Raw genomic sequence first — 15,366 nt, forward strand, 5'->3', positions numbered from 1 at the left:
TGAAAATACAGCTTTAGAGCATCTTTAAGGATATGCATATTGTGTTTTAAAAAATAAAATGCAGTACTTTCTATCTGCCATGTTCTATAGACAGATTATGGTCCCGATTTAGAAGTTGCCAGAGGGTATATTCCATCACAAACGTGACGAATATCCCTTCCGCCATATTAGAATTCCCCCTAGGATAGAATGTGATCGTAATACAGAGGACAGGATATCCGTCACCTTTGTTACAGAGTGTTCCCCCTTGCCTTTAAAGCTATTGTTTTTATTTTGCGCACACAAATCCCCTCAGGCACAGGGTTACTTCTAATTCTTGTATTTAATTTGTCTTGGAGAACCGCTGGTGGGTCTTTCGTGATCAAACAGCCCAAGTTGCAATGTCCAGCAACATTCCATCTTTTCATTTTGGAGGAAATACTTCCAGAGGTTTGGCCTCCTGTCACCTATCCTCCAGGACCTTTTCTCGTTCAGAAATACTGCTCATGTGGTATTTTGGGTAGCGTTTGTTCCTGCTCTCCTCGAAACAAAAAGAGAAAACCTTAACTTTCAACCTGCAGGTCCTTTGTGGGCAACCCCTCTGTTGCATTTCAGCCTCACTGTTTACTCATGTAACATCAACAGTTCCAGTCCACATCACAAATGCTTTTTCTGTTATACATCAATGTGGTTTATTGAGGGGATGACTGAACGTTTATTATGAAGGCTCTATCACAATTCCCAACTTATTAGGACCTGCATTCTCCAGCCCTGAAAATAATGGGATGTGGAGACTGCAAAAGACAAATCAGATTTCAATTAAGTAATTGTGGAGAACTTACACAAATTCCTGCACCTTTACAGGTTGAAGGTTTCAGCTTCTGAAGAGTATTGTGAATCAATGGCATGGGAATAATGGTAATACAATTTTGTCTGACCAATCGAACAGTGGAGCATCTCCCAGGGTATTTTGCCATACTCTGAGACGAGAGCCAAATTGAAGGCACCAATGATATGCCTCCAATGCCAAAAGATTGATCTGAGGAAATAAACAATCTGTTGAAAATTCACCAAAGGACTGAGTGGTTCATCTCCCACTCATTAAAATGGTAACTTGGTGTTCACAGGAGCTTGGTTTTCATTTCCAGGCGAAAAGCCATGGGAAGATGCGGTGATGGATTACCCAGTCTCTCAGCTCAATAGCTAGAGGACATTAGGAATGAGACTTTGCCCAACTATTTATTCAAATAAACTATAGCTGTCATATTGAATGTAACAACTGAGTCTACATTTTCTTGCAGAGATGGAAGAAAGGACTTGCCCAGGAAAATGACTTTCAAGACCTTATATTTAGGGAAGGTACCATTTCCTAGGCTAATCGTATTCAGAGAGCATTGATGTTTTGAGAAGAGGTTCCTACCTGTACTGAGACAAGGCTCTTGTCATTATTTGAGTAGCTGGTGCCCTGTTCAGATAGTTTCTTTTTTAGAGCCTGCAGAAGAGGGAGTTCAAAATATTTTGAAGCATGGTCATTTTGATAAGAGGTTTTTGAACTTGGTCCCAAGACTCAGCCAGACTCAGTTGTATTGATTTCGGCAAGACAAACTACATGGATACGAGATAACAGAAGGCCAATTACTTCTGAAACCAATTTACTCAAGAAAGTGTCAACATATTCTGTAAACTACAAAAACTTTTTTAATGATTTGCAACTCATTGACAGCTTCCGAAGTAAACAGAACTTCCAGACTTGTACATATACAATTATGAAGCCTTATAAGCCTTCGTCGTAACAAATGCAATGTAAGAATATGCGCTGACCAGGACATCAAATGCCACAATTACTCAGGTTATTCAGTTGCCTGATCTCACATTTGATGCAAGAGCACAGCACACTCAAGCTTTAGTCATTGAGGAAGCTTCAAGCTAGTTGAAATTATAACACCCAATTGCTGCTCTTTAAATGTAAACGTTGTCATGAATATTGTTACTATGGAATGTATGTGATTTTATATGGAACGCAAAAGCCCTTGTTATACATTATCCATAACTCTGGGTGCTGAACCACCAATATTTCATTTTGTCATGGAAATAGCTTTTCCTTTGGGAGTATAGAAGTGTTGTACTCTGGGTTTGTTGCACCAATAGTAACATTTAAACTTTGCCTAACTTATTATTGGCAAGTGCGGGATTCTATTGCCTTGACCCTTCATTTTCTTGCAAATAGGAGTTCTATATATGTTTTTATGCCCCCACAACGCTAAGGATGCCTGGCCTCCACCTTGGGGGTGCCCAGGAGTGGACACCTCACAGGGAAAGCCAGGATGGGTTCCACAGCGGTATTCGTACAAGCGCCTTGAGACCCTTGCGGGTGAGTAGTGCACTATACAAGTATCAATTTAAATTTACATTTACATTTACATTGGCATTTCTAAAGAACGACCCCTGATGTGCTGCACAATACAGTGCTGTGCGTAGCAGTACCTGGGTATAGGATCTATGGCAGAAAAGAGAAGGAACGTTTTTGGATCATTTACAAAAGGGAAAAACATGGGATTTGTTGTCAACCTAGTTGCAGCAGAAGCTTGGAAGTGTCCGAGGCGCTGTAATGCCATTTAAGTATCAATATTTTAGGCAGCTCAATCACCAGACCAATCCACAACAGAAAAGATTAAACTCTGGGGTACAGCCAATAATGAAGTGGAAAAGGGCAGAGTTACCAGTGATGCACTAGCAGAGGGTGCTGTATAAATTACGGGGACGTATTCACAGAGCTGTGTGTGGCTGTGCAGACAATAGTACTTTAACAGAGGGCTGCGGGGATGGAATAAGGTGAGTTTGCAGATAGCAAGAGGTGTAGCCGATCAGAAATAGATAGCGCGGACGGAGTTATGTAGGCACTTCGAGGTGCTCTGTCAGAGCGGATTGTGGGTTCTCGTAATGGAAAAGCAGGAGGTGCTGCGAGTAAGTGTCAGGTATATAGTGGGAATATACATCTGAAGAAGCGCGCACTGAATAAAAAGATATGTGCCGAGCCCAGACGCACACTGATTTAACTCCAAGTGACAGAAGCTGCACGAAAAGGCGCAATGCCCACAATGCCTGCAATGGAAGACAGCCTTCCATGCAAAGAAAAGAACACATCCTAAGGATACTGACCCTACATAAACAGGAATACATGTCCCACAAGAACGTTTGCATGAAGAACTTCCACATAACTACAACCAAGGTCCACCCCAGAAGGTCGAATTGCGTTGATGTATCCAACACGGAGGCCAAGAGCTAGCATGCACAGCTAATAACGGTGCATAGGAGACACCACAAGGAAAGCGTAACATAGGACGCTTTACTAGCCTATCAACTAAAGCTCTGACCTCCCAAGGGCCATAGAATAGTGTCAACATGTAAAAAAGGGAGAGGACCTAAGGGAATCAGGTCCCAACAACAAATAGTAGGACACAAGTTGCATCAATGGAAGCCTGGTTACACTTAGAATTCATCCTCAAATGGCTTGAGGTGTAAAGAACTTGTAAATATATGTTGTATATATGTACTGTAGAACTATGTCACCCTGTGTAAAGATATTTCACGTGTAAGTTAACGTTGTTACACACATTATTTTGTATTGTCACAGTGCAGTATGTAAATATCCGATGTATATGTAAAAATGTGATACAAAAATCAAAAAAGAAAAAAGATAAAGATCAAATCAGGCAAACTCCCGGCACGAGAGTGTTTATTGAAACAGAGTACGGGGCATCGTACCTTATTGAAAAGTTGACACAAGACAAAAAGTTCATCACTTGAACCAGAGTAGGGAGACTTTTGTAGATTCCTATTAAAAAACAAACCCCCAATTCATGGTCTGGGAGGCACTATGCTGTTGATACTAGGTATATAGTGGGCGGCATGGGTGTGGACATGCTTTACACAGAGTAGGATGTGTTATGAGTCAAAAATGGGAAGGCAGAGCTAGGTGTTTGTCTCATTAAAATAATAAAGTAGAGGATGCTGCATGTGTGACTAGGCATACCTTGTCTCCCAGCCCCAGGCTCTGTTGCCTAGGTTCAAGTGAATACATGAGCTCCCCATATGTCTCCCACAGGGATTTCATTTCCTCTGGGTGCTGATGGAACGCTGCACTGTTAAACACCAACTCCTTAAGTTTCTCCTGTCGGATAAAGGAAACAATGTTAATGTCATAAACAGCGTACTTTAAAAATTAAACAATTCTATGAACATTTTCTTTATATCCAAAGCATGAGAAAGCAGTTTTTTCAGTGACTTTGTCAGGTTCATCTGCATAAAAAGGTGCCCCAAAGTAAGATACCTAAAACCGAAGGACTCTGTAGCAGCTATAGAGGAAACATGTTGCCAATTCTTAACACATCACCAGAAAGCAATAGAATTTGAAGAGTATAGTATCACACACTCAAAAGTAGAAGGCTTAAATTACTGAAATTAAACTGAAAGTGCTTGTAAAGCATCATATTTGTGTTGTGATGCTACTCCAGTCCTGTAATTTCACATCGATTTCCGTTGAGAGATGGTAGGTGCAGGGTAACACCAGGGCAAGACTGTTGCATAGACATCCCTCAGATGAAGAAACAGTTAGCCAGTAGCCGCTGTGCAGCATAATGACATCAAGCATTTGCCTCAAACTGAATTTGCCTGCTATGGCTGGGCGTGTTTCCTTCTCTCCTAAGATCACAGCACCTCACTTCCAACTGGCCGTGCATGCACACTGTGACGCAAGTCACTGCTTGGACAATTTCAGTTATAAACCAGTCACCACCTTTGGCAAACCGTCAGAGACAGAAGACACTTTCGAACAAATGTATTTATTTGTTGTAGCAAAGTGCTGGCTTGCAACCAACTACTACTTCAAAGCTCTGATAAAAGTGTGAACAGCAGTTACGTTATGCCAGCCTTATAGAAGGCTACAAAAAACGAAGCTTCTAGTCACTAACAAATTAAGCATACCACAGAACTGAAAAGGAGAGCAAACGTTGGCGATTCTATATCCTTCCTTCAGTCGGAAACATTGGTCTAAGGATCAGGGTGTGAACACTACAGAAGACAAACATTTCGATCTAATCAGTGGAGGGAGACAGCTCCTTTGAGAGATCATGTCCCATCATGAAGTGGGAAGGTAAGGCCAAATCCATTACTGGACGAATTTAAGTAAGTCATTTTATTGACCATTCAATTATTAAAAACCTTTACAGTAAAACAAACTAAAATCTGCACCTGCCCTCCTTGCCCCCACCCTCCCTCCCTCAAACCCTCCAACTGCTTGGTTGCTTGGTCCCACAAATCAAACTGTTACCCCTTTTGTTGGGAAGTCCCTTTTTTTGCAGTCGTGCAGGGGGTTATTTCATATTACACAAACGTTTCTTTAAAACTGTGGAAAATGTCTGAGTCTCTTCTTTGCCGTCGAGCAGGTGATTACATTTCCTTGCAACCCATTAAAAAGTCTGAATTCTGGGAGCCCATAATTGGGCAAAGGAGTTCTGTAAGGTGATGCGTTTGAAGGTTGCCTAGCTGATTTGTGAGTGCTCTGTTCTGGTTCGTGATCTTCGGCCTGGCTGTGAGATATTCGACTTTGAAGGCCTAGGATTAAGGTGCTACTGCCTCATGCCAAGTTGTTGTAATATTAGCAAAACTGACAATTATGATGGTCTTACAGGCGCTGATGGGAGATGTGTACATTCCGCAACTAGTTGCTGAGTTGCAGCTCATGGTGGAGGCTCTTCCTTGACAGAATCCGTGTAAGCGGTTTCGCACACTGGCTGCGAGAGGACTAGGTTCTTGTTTTGTTTCAGTTTATTGCCTGCCCTTGACTCGAGAAGGCGTGGCAAGGCCTCTAGTGTCTGTCTGATTGAGTGTGTGAACTTTGCCACTCTTGCGAGGATGAAGGTTTTTGCTTCCGAGAAACATCAGTCCGAAGCCTCCCTGCAGGACCTTAAGCCATGGACCCTGAAAATGGAGCAAAGCAACCATTAGCGGTCGCTGGACAATTTTGGGCATCAACATAATAGATGAAGCCATATTTCCCTTTGGTAATTACATAACCGACAAAAGACTGCACCGTTTTATCAAGGCCATGTTGAGTTGAAATCCGAGATCTTGAGGACGATGAGCCTCATGAACAAAATTTTCCTGCGAGCTTGCGCTGATTGTGCTTCCCGTAGGTACCGTTGAGCTTTCTCTGGAATGTAAGACACATCCAGTGCAGTCGTGTTGGTGTTGTAGCGGAGTAAGGCCTGATCCTTTCATGGAGTGGACCTACCGCTTCATGGTGTTTGACCAGGCAATTTGCAGGATGTCAAGTAGGGGCAAACTTTCTGCTTCGATTTTCAAGGTCCCTATTGCTTGGCCCAGCTTGATGTGCCAGGGGGTGTCCGCTTCCCTAAAGATTGTTTCAAATTGATGTTTAAGGGTGTTATTTGAAGCTTTGAGGACCCTGATGTGATACTTGATTAAGTCCCCCCTGAAGTACCAATTCCGGTCTGAAGAGCCCTAATTCCAGTCGTACCCTGTGTTCCTTGCTTGTCTGGATGCCTACAACACAGTCTTGTATGCTTTCACTTGAGCTGCTGCTATAAGTTTGTCTAAAGCTCCTGGGAAGGCAAAGTGACCGTAGTTAATGGCCAGTATTAGTTTTGCCTTGAGGACCCTCAGCATAGGCTCTGCTGCAGGACTTGACAGGCGCTGGCTTAAGCTCCTCAGTGAGAGGATTACACGGTTGGTTTTGTCATGTAGATGTTTTATGTGCATCGCCGGAGTGGCTCTCTCAGATAGCCAGACCCCGAGATAATTATAGGCAGCTATTGTCCCTATTTGATGGTCTCCCAGTTTTCAAGCAGTTTGCCTTTTATGGGGATATTTTCTGAATACTATTATCTTTGTTTTGCTCTGATTAACTATCAGGCAGTGTTCCTTGTTGTACTTTACGAGTTCCTTTAAGGCTCTTTGGAGGCCCACTAAGTATGGTCCATTACTACCGTATCATCAGCGTACTGGAGGATTGAGAGTCCCGCCTTGCCCAGTCTCCGGGGCACTAAACTGGCTTAATTCAGGGGATTCCCCATGTCTGCGGTGTAAAGGTTGAATAGTAGTGGGGTCAGGACCCCAGCTTCAGTCCATTGTTGGTTTCGACTCTTGATGACAAGGCTGTGGAGCTTATTTTTACCGGGCCCGAAGTCCCCTCAAAGAGAGCTGTAATTGCTTTCAGAAGCTTTGGGGGATCCCCCAGACTGTCAGCTTTCCCTAGAGTCTGCCTCTATCGTGCTGCAGTCTATAAAGCAGCGGAACAGTGGTAGATGGATGTCTTTGAACGCTTGTTTAGAGAGGTAGGCCAGGGCCATGATGTTTTCCATTGTTGAGCTGTTTGCCCTGAATCCAGTCTGGTGGAATGGGAGAATTCTGTTTTTGTTTGCCCATTCCACCAATTCTTTCAATAATATTCTCACATAGGCCTTGGCTTCTGCATCAAGCAGGGTGACTAGCTTATACTTGGCAGGATTAGAGTGATCGCCCTTTTTGTGGATGGGAAAAAACTGATCCTTTCCATGATTGCGGTGTTGTTGCAGTCATGTTTGTATAGTGGGGTCAGGTTTGGGGCATAGAATGCCTGAGCTGATTTAAATGCCGGGGCAGGAATGCCACTGGCCCCTGGGGCCCCGTCGTTTCTCATTGTCCTGATGATCCTCGTTATCTCCAATTCCGCCTTCGCTGGTCTCTAGCCCTGCTTCCTGTGCACTCTTAAAGAGGGGTTCCTTGTCATGGCATGCGTCCGGAGGCTTCTTGGAGGTGAAAGCCTCAGCAGCTAGCGAGTCTCTAGTGTACAGTCCTTTTACATATGCTTCACACTCATTACTTGTGATACTATTCTCCTTTATCGGGCTTTGGGAGTTCAGCCAATTGATGCATCTCCATAGTTTGAAGTTGTTCTTTTCCTTTATCAAGGAGAATACTTTTTGCCATTTCAGTTCAGTGACCTTTCTCTTGTACTCGCCTACTTTCTTCCTGTATGCTGTCCTCAGAGTGGCTATGGGATGCACTTCTGGCGGTGTTCCTCTTTTCTTTTTTTTCCTTGAGTGCTTTCCGGAGGGCACGTTTGCATTGAATCAGTCACTTCGGTGGGCGTGGCTCAAGGAGGGGGGCTGGGTCTGTGTTAAGACTATTTTTTTGCGCTTGTTCCCCCCCCCCAGTTTCTGCCATAAATCGTCCGTCAGGGCTTTCCAGTGTCCTGTTACCCTCGATGGGGATCCTATCATCGATTGTGCTTCCCACGTTGTTGCCCACTCCTGCAATTTGGGTCCGAGGTTGATGGTCCATATTATTCTTTTCAGCTCTCTGAAGCGCCTATCTCCCGTGGGTTCACCAATTACTTTCTGAAGTTCTGCAGATTGCATTGCCAGGTGAAAAGTGGCACACAGAGGCCTATGGTCACTTTCCCCTATATTGTCGACCGTGAAGTCTCTCAGCCTATTGACCAGCTTCTTGTTAGTTAGGATATGGTCAATTGCAGATATGTTCCTAAAGGTCAGTTTAGGGCACCTCGAGGAGGGAGCGTCTTTTCTTTCAGTAGTGAGTTGAGTGTAGTTTGAAATTTTTAAGAAGAGAGAGCAAAGGGCAAGCCTTGTTCCCGTTGCTGAGCACACCTAGTGCCTGATCCAAGCCTCAAGTATTAAAATCACAGACAATGATCACATTGTGATGTTCATATTTGATTAATACTTCTTCCAGTGCCGTAATGAAGGATTCCATGCGAGATTGCATCTGTGCTGGATAATAATAATAATAACAACACCTTTTGTATAGCGCCTGGTTACACTAGGCAACAGTGTGTCCCCGCGCTTTAAACCTAATTACTAGAACAAAACCCCAGAGAAGGAAGGGCCATTGAAGGAAAGAGCGAGAGGATCTCAAAATTTAGGAAAATTGATACAGCAGTTTATTAGAAGCAGGCTAAATGGCTGGCGACACGCTTTGAGCCCCTCAATTGTCATGGCATGCAGGTCTAGAGAATTTGCGCTGATTTCCGTGGTTTTGAGTTCATGGGCGTGGCTTAAGAAAACCGACAGTCCACCCAATAGCCAACCCGAAGATGTTCTTTTTCGTGGTAGCTATAGGAAATTTGTTAAAGCCAGCTAAAGGAGTTGTTGTCAATGCCCAAGCTACTTGAAAGCATAGAATGTCCCCTTTTGCAACACAATCCAGTGTTTCCTTGTTCCTGGCGTTTTTGCTTAGCCCTGCAATGTTCCATGAGAAAAGGGTTATTTGTTGGTGGTGGTCAATGATTAGTGGTTGATGGTGAACAGCCTGATCCCCCAGTTTTCCTTCCTATGCTGCCGATGTTTTGTCTCTGGTTAGGAATGCCGCTGCCAGAGTTCTTCCATTGTGGCCTGCGCGATCTGGCTCATTAGCACTCTCCGCTGGTTATCTCTGTGAGGAATGGAGGTGTTTATTAGGGTGCTTGGTTGTTCAATGGGGTTTCTACCTCACTTTCTATAGTGCTTTGTGCCTTTCAGAACTGACGAAGCCCACTCCTGTCGTGTTGAGGGATATGAACGTGCCGATATTTCAGCAGGCTGGGTTCTTTGATGTATATGCCCCACCTAGCTAGTTGTTGGGCTTCACCAAGAACTGCCTGTTGAAGATGCTGTTGGCTAAATCCCAGAAAGGTGGAATCGCCATGGGTATCTCCATGTATCCTTCTGAACTTTACCAAATCCAGGTTTTCCGATGTGATCAGAGTCAAGGTAGGGGTGTGTCTAAATAAATCTGAGAATGTTGAAATTGTTTAGTATGTCGTGTGGGCCTTTAATGAAGTACTTAGCGGTGAGCACCACCTCATGGATTGTGGGCATTTTGTAAGGTCTTTGTGCATCCAGTGGTTGCATATCCACTGGATGTGAACACTGTTGTTCACATGCTGACCTATTTAAGGTTCCAGCCAAGCTGTCTTTTGGCTGCTGCTCTGTCAGGGAGTGTGTGATGTACCCCTTAGGGCCTCTTTCTGAGTCTCCAGTCTCAGAGGGTTGGATGTCCTGGTTTGTGTGCAGGCATCCTCCTTTCCTAGGCTCGCCCAGGGTGCTGCAGCCTGACCGGGGTCTGGTGCTAGCCCTGTTGGTTGCTGGGCTGCCTGATGCTTACTTTGTCGCTTTGGAACGTCTGTTTCTTCAGCTTTGTCTTCCGTAATCGCCCGGGACCTGATCTGCTGTTTAAAGCTGAAGATTGGGAAGAGTGGCCTTGAATTGTTTTTTTCCTGAGGTCTGAGACTGTTCAGCACTGCCGGCATGATTGATCTTCTTTTGATTTTTAAGCTTGTCTGCTGTTTTATCAGCTTTTTCTTTGTTCTCCTAGATAAGGGGGCTTCTGTCCTTGCTCCAGCTGCCCAATCGATGGTTATCTTAAGCTCTGCTCCTTCATTTGCGTTGAGGCTGTCAGGGTCTTCCTTGCTTTTATTCCTTCTTGGGGATGCTACAATATTTGTGCTTCTTCTCCCTTTCTTGGAGTCTTTTGATTCTAGGCTCATGACTGGGCCGTGTTCTACTTTAGAGGCTAGTGGGGGATTATTCCCTGCTGTTAACCTGAGGGTTATGAGTGTTGTCTGTGGATCCCCCTTGCCCTTGGCTAGCACTAACATGTCCCCCAGTACTTCGGGCAGCTCAGCCCACTTTTTTATGATTTCAACACATGAGCTTGTGCAGGCTAGCATAGCCTGGTTGTTGTAGCTTATTGCCTCCAATTTTGCCAGCGTGTTGCCCTGGTTCGCTAGGCGCTGAGCTGGGCTATTGATTGTAGGAGATCAATTTGGACCTCCAAATTTGTTGACCGCCAGAGCAGAGCTCTGGCTATTGACTTTTGTGTTTTTCTGATGGCTTCCAGGTGGAGGTCATCTTCATGGTCTTCCTGGCCTATTGGTTGCAGGCCCCTCGCACGAGGGTCCTTTGCTTCTTCCTTCTTCCCAAAGGGGTTTGGGGTGAGATTCAGGGTCCTTTCTATTATTAACTCTAGGTTTTGTAAAAAGGAGTCTGTGAGGGCTTCTGTCTCTGGTGAATCGAGCTGATGGCAATTTACTGGTGAGATGGTTGTAACTGATCTCAGTGTGGTTGCCACTGGTTCTTTTATCTTTTTGTACTTGGCCTAACCCTAATCCCGTCACAAGTGAATTAGGGCTTCAGTCAAAAGAAGGCTGTTTGCCTGGTCTGTTGACTTACTGTAGTTTTCTGTGTTCTTTATATGCTGCAGAAGCCTCCTGGGCTCAGTCTCATTGGGCCTTACATTGCAGATGTTGCCGCTCTTGTCCTAGTTTGCCACTTGGTACCCGCTGAGGGAGGGCTGAGCCTGTGCTTTCTATTCCTGTGCTTTCTTTTCCTGTCCTTCCTGTTCCTGGTTCCCGTCTCGGGTGTGAGCAAGTTCTGCGCCCAAGGGTGGGCTTTCCAGTGAGAGGAGGATCCACATACTTTTGGCTGTCCTCCAGCCCTTAGAGATTGTGCTCTTTCGCCTCCTCTATCCTTTTCGGAGCACTATCCAGGATTATTACTGAGCTGCCCGGTGCTTGAAAGAACTGGCTTATGAGGCATTGATGGGGAGGATTCGCTGTTAGCTCCTGATTGAGCAGCTGGGCCCTGCTTCTTGTGACCCTTAGTGGTGTTGGCCCTATGAGCGCACCCTCTTCCACTTCCATCTCTTTTTGACAATGTGGCGTCTTTTTGAGCGTCATTTTTCAGTTCCTGTATGGGAAGGTTTTGGCGCTCTGCCCCCTTCTTTCTTCCTTCCTTCCTTCCTCACACCTCCCGACTTCACTGATGCGCCGCCCTTAGACCACGTCAGATAACGCAGCGCACACCAATGTTTTTAGATCGGTTTTACCTCTTGGCAGCGCGCTTTACTTGATACTGCCCATGCCTTAGCGTCCGGCAAGCTAAATTTTCATGTTGAATACAAGGGCCTGATATCACGCCCCAATTTTACTGTAACTTGTTGAGTCACCCGTATCAGCCAGTTTTCCCGGTTGGCTCAGGCTTGAAGTGCTTGGAAAAGGCTGGAGAGGCTGACTGGAGGGCTGCTGGCTACCATGGAGCGAAAAGCGGGGTACCCACAGCCCCCACAGGAAGCATCCAGACTGTCTGGGCCGTCTCCATAGGGCTTGTCAAGGGGCACTCCCTTGACGGCAGCTCTCAAAGGCCGCCACACACGCTCGGAGGCTCAGGTGCTCTTTGCCAGTCTCAGTACTGGCAGATAAGCGGCAGATAAGAGGTCGGCAAGAAGCGTCCAAAAGCTGTCCAAATAACCGAGAGGGGCCAGGGCTAGAGAGCAAGAAAACAGCAGGCAGCTGACTCACCGCTCCTCCTCTCCACCTCCACCCCCTCCTCTGGTTCCCTTGCTCCTGACACCCAACACCTGGCCCGCCTCACCTGAGGTGTTTGTGGTTGCAGAGCAGTGAGATGCAATATGGTGCGGACGATGCAGTGGTGCAGTCCAGTACTGGCCCGGCCCACTTCTCTGCGGCTTGCAGAGACCCCATCCGCTGCCTAGGTCATGCCTGCGGGGCTGTAGCTGTTACGGACCGGTTGCAGTCCGGTGGACTGACGGCCACGGTACAGCTGCAGCCTACTCGCAACTTTGCCTGTTACTCCCTGGACAAATGAGAAGACTTCTTTCATGAGGCTTGTTTTCAGATTTCCTTTAATGAAGCCAAAGTCCGGTCTCTTCCAAGATTGGTGCGCAATGAGTTCCAGAGCTTAGGCTCTAGGGCCAACCAGTTCGGGTAAATCGAACCTAAACAATTAGGTTATTTTGATGGATCTCAGCATATGGGCTGGGGTATAACTAGGGATCCCAGTTTTCAGTTTTTACTGATTTGTGCAGATAAATACAGACAGAAAATAAAGCGCTTCCTGTCAGCATTAATTTTTTTAAATTGAAAAATACAAAAAAATTGGGCTTCTTTTGAGTACCTTGCCATGCTGTCTTTCATTAAAGCAGATGAGGTATCATTAAGCAGCGACATATGTCAACATCCTGTCTTTCACTGATTCCAGGTCAACAGCTGAGTAGATAGAGGGCATTGGCAGTTAAAAAGCAGGATGAGGTATCATTAGGCAGTGAAATATGTCAACTTCCATTGTAGTATAATGCCAATATTTAGGTGTGGCGTATTGTTGGTATACAGCCTTTACAACGAAACTTTTACAACGAACTACCATTACAACGCAACTCTTACAACGCAAACTATTACAACGCATAGCTCTGGGGGGCGCTCTAGGATAGGGAATAGGTTTAATGTACTATCCAACACCTTCCCTACTATCCACGGGGACTGGAGTTGGAATAGTAAATTAAACTATTCACTATCCAGCGCCCAAAAGCATTATGCGTTGTAATGGTATGCGTTGTAAAACTTGCGATGTAAAGGTAGGGGTTGTAAAAGTATGCGTTGTAACGTCATACATCCGTATTGTTATATTTGGATGCTTAATTTGCTAAAACACGACTGGCGTCAAAGTACGAGTGCAAATGTATCAGTTAAATAAATATGGAAATTTACCATATTGCAACAACTTCATCAATTCAGAGAATACAAAATAAATATGGGCAAATACTGACAGGAAGGGCAAAAAATAAATATGGGTATACACAGATTCAAATCTTTAAAATAAAATACCATAAAACTGGGCACCCTAGGTATAACTCAGGAGCTGTGCCTGGAGAAATTTTCGACTAGATCAATCTACCTTGTGCTTAGGAAATGGTGGAGAGAATTCTGCAGTTTATTTCCTTTGTAACCATAAGTCAAGAAATATCGTTGAAAGCGCGAGTGAAGTTTGGGCATTACTTCAGGGTGAAACAGTCTGGCTCCTATATTTAGCAATCTTCGGTGTTTCAATATATATTTCTTCAGCACTCCACTCTAGATTATGGTCAAGTAATCCAGGATTCAAAGCACCAGCAGGCTGGTAAAATCAATTAAATGAGGCCATCCGCAGGGTCGGTCATTCTCAACAGCCAGCAATTACAGCCGAAGCTCTGGTTGTTGCTGCTGAGAACTGATGGTCGAAATAGTCTGCGAGGCAAGTCGTTTTTCTGGCCAGATGAAGAGAAGGGTTTCTCAGATTGGCAGATTTCGGTTTCAGAGCTACTCTTAAGATTGCAATGGTAGAACAGATCATAATAGCATATAAAGAGAACAGGGTACAAAGTATAGGAAAAAGACTGATGGGTAATTAAGTACCTCTTTAGTTGGGAGCCCACACACAATGGTCCCACTTGTGCTGCACATGGATGCCTTCATTGCAATGAAACAAAGCAGGATTGAACACCACAACTTGGAATAAAACATACATAAACACTACACAAAGATTCACTTGAAACTTTGAAACAATAAACAAGTGATGTGTATTAAAGAATGAACCTTCGAATACTACACATTTCTCTCCATGCACAATAACCAAGCAGGCCAAGCACATAAGGAAGACTGAAAACAACAAACATAACTTTTATGTTGTCTATGTATTCCTAAGGAAGCCTTTATTGTGAGCAATAGGATCGAAATCGGAGTATTCACTGCTTTAGCGTCACAAAAGAGGGTAAATGAAGTGGTTACTCAGAGTAGTAATGTCACCAGGGGAGCTCCAGAAACCCTAGTGTGCCAGCAGAAAGGCAGTTAGTGGTCTCCACCCTGCCTTCCATCTCTCACGTGGACATAATCTGAGGCTCAGTGTCGGGCGCCTGGAGTGGTGCTAGGGTACACTGGTAGCTAGTAATGAGTTTCCATCATATGACAGCTGGAGGGTATAGTAAGAGCTCCAGTATTGTTTGGTTCTGTGATGTAAAGATTTGACACAAAGTTACTAGCTTGTCAAAGATGCATGCAGGCTTGGGATTTACTCTCTGAAATGGATAGAGTAGTGAACAGCAAAAATAAACAAAATATATTGTTAACGTGATTGTGCCCACTGCTCTGTCCCAAAATGTTCTGTGTCTGAGTCAGAGACCTGCCTGTCTACCTTTCATAGCTCCTGCCAAATCTAAGGTTTGAAGTGAGGTGCTTTGTGCTAGTTTGGAAGAGTTTAAAGTTAGAAGTTAAGGTGGATTCCAGGTTCCATTTCATCATGATCTCTTACATATTCTTTTATTAAAAAGGCCTAAACAGAATGGAGGCAGAAATGTCAAATGGCAATCAAAGTGCTTATGGCTGTATCACCACTGATACTACGGGGTATTTTGTAATACATTAAAATTATGGCCAGCTTAAGCTAAAAGACAGGAAAGATAAAATCGTTTTTCCTTAATTATGAAAATGCAAGCCAGCCGTCACCCACATCCTAAAATAAATAAAAAAAAGAAATTTAAACTACGATAGGGAACCCC

The 15,366-nt window shown here is 44.5% G+C and overlaps 1 protein-coding gene across 2 annotated transcripts in view; it reads right to left on the reverse strand.

Annotated features, from left to right (window-relative positions):
• DPP3 (dipeptidyl peptidase 3) overlaps window positions 1-15,366 on the reverse strand; it is a 468,907-nt gene that overhangs the window by 315,033 nt on the left and 138,508 nt on the right. For both annotated transcript variants that reach the window (XM_078660787.1, XM_078660788.1), the window contains exon 4: window positions 4,013-4,150. In XM_078660787.1, the coding sequence (XP_078516913.1) occupies window positions 4,013-4,150 (138 nt within the window). The remainder of the gene's footprint in view (window positions 1-4,012; window positions 4,151-15,366) is intronic.

This window comes from Lissotriton helveticus, chromosome 9 (assembly GCF_964261635.1).
Source record: "Lissotriton helveticus chromosome 9, aLisHel1.1, whole genome shotgun sequence".
NCBI classification, from domain to species: domain Eukaryota; kingdom Metazoa; phylum Chordata; class Amphibia; order Caudata; family Salamandridae; genus Lissotriton; species Lissotriton helveticus.